This window comes from Macrotis lagotis, chromosome 3 (assembly GCF_037893015.1).
Source record: "Macrotis lagotis isolate mMagLag1 chromosome 3, bilby.v1.9.chrom.fasta, whole genome shotgun sequence".
NCBI lineage: Eukaryota > Metazoa > Chordata > Mammalia > Peramelemorphia > Peramelidae > Macrotis > Macrotis lagotis.
In genome coordinates this window covers 86,421,228-86,432,783 of record NC_133660.1, presented here as the reverse complement: position 1 = coordinate 86,432,783, position 11,556 = coordinate 86,421,228, and the positions used below count along the sequence as shown (strand labels likewise).

Genomic DNA, 11,556 nt, shown 5'->3' with positions numbered 1-11,556 from the left:
GCAAACACATACAAACAGCATAGGTAGGAAATAATTGACAAAAAAAAAATGACAATAGAATTAAAAAGGATAGAGAAAGACTTCCTAGATGATGGGATTTTACTTGGTATTTGAATAAGCCAGAGGCAGAGACAAGGAAGGAAAACATTCCAGACATTAAGGACAACTAATGAAAATGCCCAGAGACTGGAGTTTGAATACCTGCCCAAGAAACAGCAAAGAGGCTGTTCCTGGATATGGGGAAGGAGAGTTACAAGATATAGGTATAAAAGCTTGTAAAGGTGGGAGGGTTGCTAGTTATGGGGATTCCATATTTGATGCTGGAGGTGGTAGTGAGCCACTGGGATTTATTGAGTAGGAAAGTGAACTTGGTCAGACCCAAACTTTAAGAAAATCATTTTGGTGGATTATGGAGAAAGACTTGTGACAGGCAGAACAATCAGCAAGCAATAGTTGAGACATGCATGATTATGACTTGCAAGATCTTGGCAACAGGTTGGATAAGAGGGGGTATGATAGTGAGATATCATGGTTTAAGAGCCTGGAGTGGGAAGATTATGGTAACCTCAACACAAAGAAAAGTCTGGAAAAGAGATAGATTTGAGGGAAATATAAAAAGTTCAGTTTTGAATAAGTTGAATTTAAAGATGTCTACCGAAAGTGTAGTTTGAGATAGCCAAAGGGTATTTGGAAATGCATATCTGTGGGCTAGTAGAGAAACTAGGGCAGATTAAGTAAATTCAAGAATCATCAGCATAGGGGCAGCGGCTAGGTGCCACAGTGGATAGAGCACTGGCCCTGGAGTCAGGAGTACCTGGGTTCAAATCTAGCCTCAGACACTTAATAATTACCTAGCCATGTGGCCTTGGGCAAGCCACTTAACCCCATTTGCCTTGCAAAAAAAAAAAAAAAGAATCATCAGCATAGAGATGGCATTAAATCCATGGAAGTTCATCAAGTGAAGTGGTATAGAGGAGGATGAAAAGACGGTCCAGGACAGAACTCTGGGTGATTGTAGAAATTAGTGGGCATGACCCAGATGAGAAATTCAAGGTTATACATCTAGTTAGTGGCAGTGAGAATTAGTCTTCAGATTCTACTAAACAAGTTGCTTTCTTTCCTTGCCTCAAGCTTCCCAATACCATCACTGAATGCAAATATTCCTAAAAAGAACAGAAAGATGGGCAGTAGGAGAACCAGGAGAGAGTAGTGCCCCAAAAACCTAGAAAGAAGAAAGTCAAGGAAAAGAGGGTGATTAACAGTTTCAAAGACTGCAGAGAAGTCACAAAGAATGAGGACTGAGATTTGGATTTGGCAATTAGGGAATCATTGGTAACTTTAGAAAGAGCAATTCTGGTGGAAGCATGAAGTTTGAAACTGGATTGTAGAAAGTTAAGAAATGAAAAGAGGAGTGGATTTGTAGATAGTCTTCTCTTTTTGTTAGGATTTATTTGATTTTATTTATTTAAGTTAAGTGTCTTGCCCAAGGTCACACAGCTAAGCAATTAAATGTCTGAGGCTGATTTGGAACTCAGGTCCTCCTGACTCCAGGACTCTATCCACTGTACCACCTAGTTGTCCCAGTAGACAGTCTTATCAAAGATTTTTGCCCTAAGGAGCAAAGGCAATAATGGACAATAATGGTGACAGAAGGATGAAGTGAAGGTTTTTTGAGAGACATGAACATTTTTGAAATTAAGAGAGAAGCAGTCAATAACCATGAAAGTTTGAAGGTTAGTAAGAGAATGGGAGTGATAGAGGGAGCTAGAAGAGACAAGATGGAATGGGATTACTTGTACAGGTAGCAGGGTTTGTCTTGGTGAGTAGGACCCTCCTCTTTCGGTTAGAAAGGGCTGGAGGAGATAGTAGGAGAAAGCATTTGGATGATAAGATGAAGAAAGAAAGGAGAATAGAACTAATCTAGTTCAACTTTCTTATTTTACAGATGAGGAAACTGAGACCATGAGATGTTGAGTGAGTTCATAGGATCAGATCATAGATCTGGAGCTGAAAAGAACCTTAAAGACCATTTAGACTAGCCCATTCATTTTATAGATGAGGAACAAAGTCCAAGAGAAGTTAAATATCTTACCCAGGATCACAAAACTAATAAGTGCCTGAAGCAGGATTTGAACTCACGATTTCTTGCCTAGGGGTCTAATATTCTTTCCACTGCACCACCAGGCTGCCTTGGGAGGAATCTTGCCGAAGGTTACACATCTAGTTAGTGGCAATGGGAATTAGTTTCCAGGATCCCAACTTTGTCTTTCTTCTAAATGAGTTGCTTTCTTCCCTTGCCTCAAGTTTCCCAACACCATCACTGAATGCAAACATCCCTAGAAGCAAAGATTGATTGCTTTGGAATCTTCTCGAGTTCCACCTTGCTTTTCAGTAAATGACTGAACCCCTTATGGGCATCAGTACTGTACATTAATGAGGTGTCAGAATCTAGCATTCTGAATATATTAGTAATGCCTAGTTATCTGTGTGTACCTTGAGGGAGTTTATTTGCAGTCCTGCTTTACCAGATTTCTGTCTATTTGCTGTGGATGCTTAAACAATTTGGGGGCTGGAAAAAACTCCCTATCCTCCAAAGTCAGCTACTTTAAAAAATGTGGGAAGTCAGACTTGGTGCACTAAGAGGAAAATCATAATGGGCTTGCAAGGAGCAAAACTAGAAGCTTTACTGGCTGGAATTAATGAATTCTCCCCTTGGCAGTTGTACCCTCTTTGCAAACCTGAAAACCTGTTATTGTGAAACATGTTTGCTTGGTTTTTTCCCCCCTTTGGACCATTTCTTTTTTGATTTCATTGATCCCTTTTCCAATGGAGGTCAACATTTCCTCTGCAGGTGATAGTCTTGGAGAGTTGTCTAAACACTGAAAAGTTTAATAACTTGTCTTTGGTCACCAAGCTAGTATGAGGTAATGATTGGGTTTGAACCTAGTTATTCCTGAGACCAGAGTTCTCTAGAAGTCTCCTATATACATCATTATTTTTTTTTTAATTTTAGAAAGGTTTTGGGGCAGCTAGGTAGTGTAGTGGATAAAGTACCGGCCTTGGAGTCAGGAGTACCTGAGTTCAAATCTAGCATAAGACACTTAATAATTACCTAGCTGTGTGGCCTTGGGCAATCCACTTAACACCATTGGCCTTGCAAAAACCTAAAAAAAAAAGTTTTATTTATTTTGAGTTTTACAGTTTTTCCCCCAATCTCACTTCCCTCCCCCAACTCCCCACAGAAGGCAATTTGTTAGTCCTTACATCATTCCCATAGTATGCACTGATCTAAGTTGAATGTGACGAGAGAGAAATCATGCCCTTAAGGACGAACCATATAGTATGAGATATAACAGAATTACATAATAAGACAACTTTTTTTAAAAAAATATGTCTTTGGTCTTTGCTTATACTATATACTTAAAAGCATCTTTTTGGTAACAGATTTAAATCTTTCATATTGTGATATTAAAGAAGTTTGAAACATATTTTCTGGATAATTTAATCCTTGAATTAATAAATGCCAGCATTTTTAATAAGATATCAGTGACACTCTCAAATTCCAAAGAATATTATGGCAGGAGGTTTGCAACTTTCATACACCCTTGGAGAGGAAAGTTCCTGAGAGTGGCAGTGAACTCTGATTGATTAATAGTTAATGAGAGGTTGGGTTTACAAAGAGAAGTGAACTCACTCTTGTGATGAGTTGGGAGTGACATCATATCACTGTACCTAGACCATCCCCAGTTTGGAGTAATTTAGACAAAGAATCCATATTCCCCCAACCCAACCCTGAACAAGTGGGTACATCAGTAATACCCAAAATGAGAATGTTAAACCTATCTTCCATCAGTCCTGTCCTTGAGAGATTGGACAAGAAAATAGGCAAGGAAAAAAAAAATCTGGGGTCTTCCTAATTTTAATCATTAGCTATAATATGAGAGGGAAATTATCATTCCTCTTAACATATCACCCACAAAAACTGGCTAAGATTATCAGGCTTCCTTTCCCTTTTCAACTTTCCCAGAGCCCCAGTCAGATTCTGGACTACTAAATGACTGATGAACTTCTTTTCTGCTCCACAGAACCTAAAGCGTGTGGCAGAGACCTGGATGGATGAATTTGCTGAGTACATTTACCAGCGGCGCCCTGAGTACAGACATCTTTCCACCGGTGACATCTCTGCCCAGAAGGAGCTCCGAAAACACCTCAAGTGCAAGGACTTCAAATGGTTTATGGCGGCTGTGGCCTGGGATGTCCCAAAGTACTACCCCCCAATAGAGCCCCCACCAGCTGCCTGGGGGGAGGTGAGGCACACACCGGGCATGAGACCGGCTCTTCCTTCTACTAGTCATGTCTTTCATAGAACAACAGCATATGAAGGTTTCCAGAGGTCACATAGTCTATACCCCTATCTCCACCCAGAGCTAATCAGATAAAGGAGTGTCAATTCTTAGATTTATCTATAAACATAAGAATCTTCTTTATTTCCCTATCTGGATGGTTTTTAGGAGACCCCCTGAAAAATGAAGGAGTTGGATTAGTTTCATTCTGAGTATCTCCCATGCTGATATCTATGATCCTATAATTTTAGGCAGAACATCTGAGCCCAAAAAACTCACCATCTACACTGGTGGAGGGATGACCAACCCTGGTGAAATCAAAGATCCTTGAACAAAGTAGATGTATAGTTATACAGCTACAAGGGACTTCAGAAGGCAACTAATTTAACTTCCACTTTTTACATATGTAGAAACTGAGGCACATAGAGATTAAAATTTTACTCAGATATTTGCAGCAAATGACCTATAATAAGGTCATTACATTTAGATAAAGCACAGGATTTGGAATCAGGAAAATGGGCTTGAATTCTGCCTCAGACATTTAATAGTTGTGTGATCCTGAGCTAGTCACTTAAATCTCTCTGCCTCAGTTTCCTAATCCATTAAATGGAGATAATGGATCTTCATAAGATGACTGTGAGTTAACATGTATAAAGTGCCTCGCAAATCTTGGAGTAGTATTGAAATGCTAATTGTTAGCAAGTATTTTATCAGTCAATTACTGATCCCCGAGTCTACCATGATATAGCTCTTTGTGTCTGGTCTCAAAAAGACCCTAGCAATAGTATGTTTTTGCCACTTTCTAACAAGCTGCCTGTGGAGGGGAAGCAAGAGATGCATCCCCTCCTAATACATAACAATGAAAAGTTCAGAACAAAAACTGACCTTTGTCTCTAGAGATAATTCTTTTTGATTTGACTTCTTGATGGGAAAAAGGGGTGGGTTGAATCACCCTAGGGGGAAAAAAATAGCTAACTAAATAGGTAGCTAGCTAGGTAGCCAAGTAGCCAAATGAGAGAGAGAGAGAGAGAGAGCTGGATAGAGAGATAGCTATCTATAGATGTGGATATAGATATACACACATATCTATATGTATGTATATATGTATACACATATATGACATTTATTTATATCTTGTTATATATATGTATATATATACATATATATATATATATATATAATTTATGGGGATATTAAAAAAAACTATTGCTTCCAGTTTAGTACCTTTCATTGCTATGACTTCTTCCTTCCTTCAGAAAATTGTGTGCCAGAAATCGACTAAATTGGACAGAATGGATTTATCCTAATAATTTAGAAGATTGCCAACTCTGTGTCAGACAGAGGTCCAGACTGCAGCTGATTGCTGAGCACAAGTAATCAGTCCAGTCATCCCTTCCCCCAAGTCCCTTACACAGGGTAAGCTCAGGTTGAATCATAGTGACTGAACAGGATCTTAGAGAGTATGAACACCGATCTTTTTCTTTTTCTGATGAAGTAATTCAAACCAAGAGAGGAAGAGTGACCTGTCTGGAGTTGCAGAGTTACTTGTAGCAGGGACCAGCTAAGGACAAATATCTTCATCATTCATTCTGGGAACAGTCCAGGACATGTGTCCATCTGTGATCACTAAGCTCTGATAAAAATAGGTGATTCATGCCACCCCACTGTAGACTTTTAGTGTAGATAGATGATTCTCAATGCTAGATATTAACAATGATAATAGAATATTAATATATGAAAGAAATCTTACAAATCATTTGATTCAACCAAATCCTTTGCTCTAATTGAAGCCATTGAGCTGCCATTATAGGTATGAGTTACTCTACAAGGTATTGGAAGTTAAAAATGTGGTTTCAAATCTCAGTTCTATCCCTGCTGTATGACTCTGGATAAATCACTTCTCCTTTCTGGGTCTCAGGTCCTTATCTGTAAAATAAGAACTTTGGACTAAATGATCAGGAAGGTTCCTTTGGGTGGAGAGTGATTGATCCTAGGGCACAGATTCTACTTTTCCCTTTCTGAGACTAGAAGAGTTCTTTGTTAGCATCATCCCAGGAAAGAAAGGGAAATTGAAAATCAATAGTACATTCTCCCATCAGTTCGTCACTTTAAAAGAAAGCTTTTTTGTTATAGAACCCTTTCCTATCATTGATGAAAAAGCAGAGAGTGAAAGTTAAGACTATTCCTTCCCAGCTTCCTTTCTTGACTCTTCATCAGTTCTCCATGACTACCCTCTAAGCCTAACACCCGTAGTTTCTTTCCAGTCCCAGCCCAGGAGCCATCTTTCAAAAGGAACCTTTCTCAGTCTCTATAAATAGAACCTCTTTACCTCATCCTACCCCATCAGGACCTCATATATGTCTTCTATGTCTTCATCTAGATAGGTGTCTTCTCTCCTATTGGATTATATTCTCCCCTATTTCATTTTTGTCTTTGTAAATTATTTGTTATCTCATCTTCCATTAAAAACTGGAAAATAGACTTGATAGTCAATGATGGCCCAGTCTTTTTAGTTTGTTCATGGGAGAACTCATGCCTATCTCTACTAGGCCTGGTGACATTAGAATGATGATAGCTACTGAATCTATTATTTTCTATCACAGAATCCTCTGGTGAGGGTTCTGGTATATCTCCTGATACAGGTCAGCACTTTTTCTGCAACTTACAGTCTTTCAAAGTTGCTCAGAAACAACAGAAAGTTAGAATTGTAGTTTTGAAGTTCAAATCCTACTTCAAACACCATCTTAGCTAGGCAAGTCACTTAACCTCTTTCAGTCTCAGTTTCCTCAGCTGTAAAATGAGGATGATAAAAGTACCTCCTTAAAAGTATTGTAGAAAGGATAAAATGAGAAAATATTTGCAGAGCTCTTTGTAAAAGCATTATAGAAGCTATTTATCTATCATTATTGTTGTTGTTATTATTGTTATTATTATATTATTATTATTATTAGCAATTATAAAACAGAAAGATGATTTCAATTGAGCCCAGGATCACACACCCAAGGATATGTCAAAAGAGGATTTAAACTCAAGACTTCCCAGTTTCAAATTTAGCTATTGTCTTTAAATTTAGCAGGTTATAAATAGCTATAGCCTAATTTTTCTCTAAGAATAATAGCTGATAGTAATATGGGTTATAAAGTTTATTGAGCATTTTACATATAGATCTCATTTGAGCCACCTAATAAGCCTCTAACATAAATACTACAGACAGTATTATCCCCTTTGGTATATGAGAACTCTGAGATTCAGAGAAATAAAATTCTTATCAAAGATCACAAAACAAATAGGCACCAGAGGGGGAAAAATTGAATTCAGATATCTCCTGGCATCTAGTCACATCTTTACTATGCCAGTCCAGACCAACATTTGTTAGACACCCACAATACAAAAAAAATACAGTGCTGAGGGACTCAAAAATCAAAAAGGAAAAACAAAACCAGGCTATTCAAGAAGCTTACATTCTAATAGGGGTGTTTAACATATAAACAGCAAATTAATGAAAATTTAAGGAGGAAAGAAATACCACTTGTGGGCATGTTGAAAATGTTGGAAATTAGGTAATGTTTTCCCCAAGAGGCTGCATCAGAACCAGCTTAGCTTAATGGCCAGAGAATAGACTTCAGAATCTCGAAGACCTGGGTTCAAGTCTCACCTTCTGATACACTTTAGTTTTGTGAACCCTGTGAACGTCCTTGACCCTCTCAAAGTCCAAGGGAACTCTCTAAGACTAAAAGTTGCACTAGCCCACCCCTGAAGAATAGGAAGAAATAAATTAATTTCAGTATAAGGGGAAAGGGCTTGGAAATAAAGACTAATCTGCCTGCTTTGGGAGAGGATGCAGCCTCACTGGGAACTCTCTCTACCAAGGAAATGATAGGTCTGAACCAAAACAAACAAAGGATACATAAATAAATGAATTAATTAATAAACAAACAAACAAACAAACAAATAAATAAGTTCCAAAAAAAACCAGATTATTAGAAGGTAAAGTTAGACTCCCAGGAATGCATTCTAAACCTGGATAATAACCTGTGTGAAGACATTGAAAATAGAATGTTGACTGTATTGACTACAAATAATCCAGTCCATTCTGTAGATCATAGTATGCTCTTCAAGAGGGAATGGGAGAGGAGGAAACATGGCTTAGAAAATCATCTATTTACCTCTTTATTAAGAGGCAACCAAATTTTCATACCCCTACACAAACCTAGAGAAGAGATTTTCTCTATTCAAGTTTATGGAATGCTCTAAAACCTGACTCAAAGAACTGAGTTGTTTTACTGTGTAATAAGGAGGTCAATCTTCCTTACTCTCTGGAAGGTTTGAGAAAAGTGAAGAGTTTTTCTGGCATAAGCAAGAGCCCATGACAAATAGGATTTAGAAAAAGCAAAAGAGGATGTGTATAGTACTTAGGAGGGAAAAAAAACATGCTTCCACGACAAGAAAGGGGGGGAAAGGATATCAATTATGCCACCTAAAACCAATAATGGGGTTCTGAATGAGAGAATAAAATTAGAATTGTTTCCAGGGCAAAGTGGATCTAGTTCTGAGTATAAGAAAAAGGCAGGACCTTCAATACCACAGGCAAGTGAATGGAATGAAACTGAGTTCCAATCTACTTTCCATAATAGAAGAGAAGATTAAAATTTTTAGCTGAAGGTAAGGTATTTAAACCTAGACTAATTCACAAAGTATTTATTAAGAGTCTGTTGTATGCAAGTCAATGTGCTAGGCAATTGGGATGCAAAGACAAATTTTATTTTTAAAAAACAGCTCCTGCCCCCAAGGAGCTCACATTGTATTTAAAAAGTCCAAAAGCATTCATTCAATCTATTTTTCCATGCTTTGTTATCTACCACTACCATGACATAATGACATAATGAATTATGATAGAGTGACAAGAGAACCAACCTTGAAATAAGGACATTTCTGGCTAGATGACACAGGACAAGTCAATTATTTCTCTCTAAGACTATAAGTTGAACAGAGAATGTACTTACTCATCTGCTTTGGTAGAAGTTCCTCATCAAGAGTGTATTACTATATACAAATTACACTAATAAAACCATACATTCTGTCAGAAATATGCAAAAATGTACAACATTGTGCTGATGATAAAAACTCAGAAAAAAAAAATCCCTGCCTTCAAGGACCTTATAAATTCTATTTAGAAATACAACATAAATCTGTGATCTCTTCAATGGGGTTGTTGTTGTTGATGATGATGATGATGATGATGGTGCTTGACCTTCATTCTTTTTCTGTTGTTGTTTTTTTTTTGGTTTTTTGCAAGGCAATGGGGTTAAGTGGGTTGCCCAAGGTCACACAGCTAGGTAATTATTAAGTGTCTGAGGCTGTATTTGAACTCAGATCCTCCTGACTCCAGGGCCTGTGCTCTCTCCACTGCACCTTCTAGATCCCAACCCATGGACCCTTTCTCTTCCAATGTGGAAAAATATATACTTGTTTGCTCTCTACTTTGGAAATATTTCCACCTCTAAAAAGAGCTTTAATGATTGTAATTTTTTTATTATGCGTATTTTTTCTTGAGAAAATTTTTAAGATCCTATAAATTTGAAATTAATTTGTTAGTTTAGGCAAAACTCCCAAATAAATCTAAAAGATTATTTGTTCTTAAAGGGATTAAAAAAGAGAGAGAGAGAAAAGTACAACCTGGTGGATTTTTTAAAAAAAGAATGATGGGAAGGAGACACAAAGAACCTGTGAGCTGTAAACACCAAGGCTCCTTTATGGGACATGTATGCCAAGATGGCGGGTGCCATTCACCCTCTTCTGCACCCACTTGGCACAGTTTTCTGACTGCTTGTCTGTGCCAGTCTAATTCTGGGTAAACAATGAGGTACTCAAGCAGTTTCTGGCTCCAGTATCTTGAGACCTCAGGAGTAAATGATGTGCATAGCCTATAAACAGCCTATAAACTGATGCTTTTCTTTTTTTTTCCTTCCTTTCCAAATACAGCTGCTAAATATTTGACTTTTAAATTTCCTGTCAGAATATGTCTATAGGAATTTAGAAGAGAGAGAGACACAGAGAGAGAGAGAGAGAGAGAGAGAGAAACAGAGACTGAGAGAGACAGACACAGAGAGACAGAGACAGAGACAGAGAAAGAGAGGGAGGGAAAGAGGGGGAGAGAGGGGGGGGAAGGGAGAGAAGAGAAAGAGACAGAAAAAAAGAGGAAAGCAGAGAAGGAGGGGGAAGAAACAAATAGAGAGAAAATAAATACTGCATCTTCAACAACACTACCATGAAATAAAAAAATGTATGTCCTATTTAAGGGATATTATCCCCTAGCCATTCTGTCTAAATGTCACAAAAACCTAGTGAATATATGCTATACCCCAATTTGCTTCCACCTAAAACAAAGTGCAAAGTGACAGATGGAAAAAGTCAAGTTGAAAACAGTAACACCTCAAATTTATATAGCCTTCTGAATTTACAAAGCATTTTACAACCACTAAACTTCCATTCCTTTCCCATAAATTTACATCCTCACTTCCATTTTACCAGGCAGTGAAATGAGATGCCATGTTTTAGCCAATGGAAACCAGCCAGAGGTTCACAGAAACATGATCTCAGATCCTTGACAACTGAACATGTTGCTCAATTTCTCATCGGACTTCATGGAACCAGCATAGTAGATTGGAAAGAATAGGTTCTAGTATTAGAGGACAAGTTTCAAAGTACTCTCTGATGTATGACTTTGGTCTTGTCACCTCTCTTCCAATATATGAAATGATAGGTTCGGACAAGATGGCCTCAGAGTTCTCTTCTAGCTCCAGATTTATAATCTTATCTTCTTCCAGTTGTGAGAGGAGATCTTCTGCTCCAGCCTATATTTCATGGGGAACCAAAACTAGTTTTATGTTAGGTAGGAGAGGTATGAGAATTTGACTTCTCCTTAGAATGGATTGGCCGAGATCCATCTTAATTGGTATCCAGATAGCCAAAAGAAGAAAAAAAAAGAAAAACTAGAAGTCTTTTTTGGCAATCAAAATGGGCAATCATTCCTTTGTAATCAATTACTTCCCATCTTCTGTTCCCTAATCCCTCAAAGTGTGCTCCCCACAAAAACAACTGACATGACTCATTTTTTTATTTCAGAAATGAGTCTTCTTTATCCCCTCTAGAGGAAGTTCAGGAACAAGGGGGGGGATCCCCAAAGATAAAAACCTCTGCACTCTCCAAAGAA

At 37.9% G+C, this 11,556-nt stretch overlaps 1 protein-coding gene across 1 annotated transcript in view; it reads left to right on the top strand.

Annotated features, from left to right (window-relative positions):
* The window catches only part of GALNTL6 (polypeptide N-acetylgalactosaminyltransferase like 6), a 1,756,803-nt gene that overhangs the window by 1,678,627 nt on the left and 66,620 nt on the right, over positions 1-11,556 (top strand). Inside the window, exon 9 of the mRNA XM_074228966.1 lies at positions 4,086-4,307. Within this exon, the coding sequence (XP_074085067.1) occupies positions 4,086-4,307 (222 nt within the window). The remainder of the gene's footprint in view (positions 1-4,085; positions 4,308-11,556) is intronic.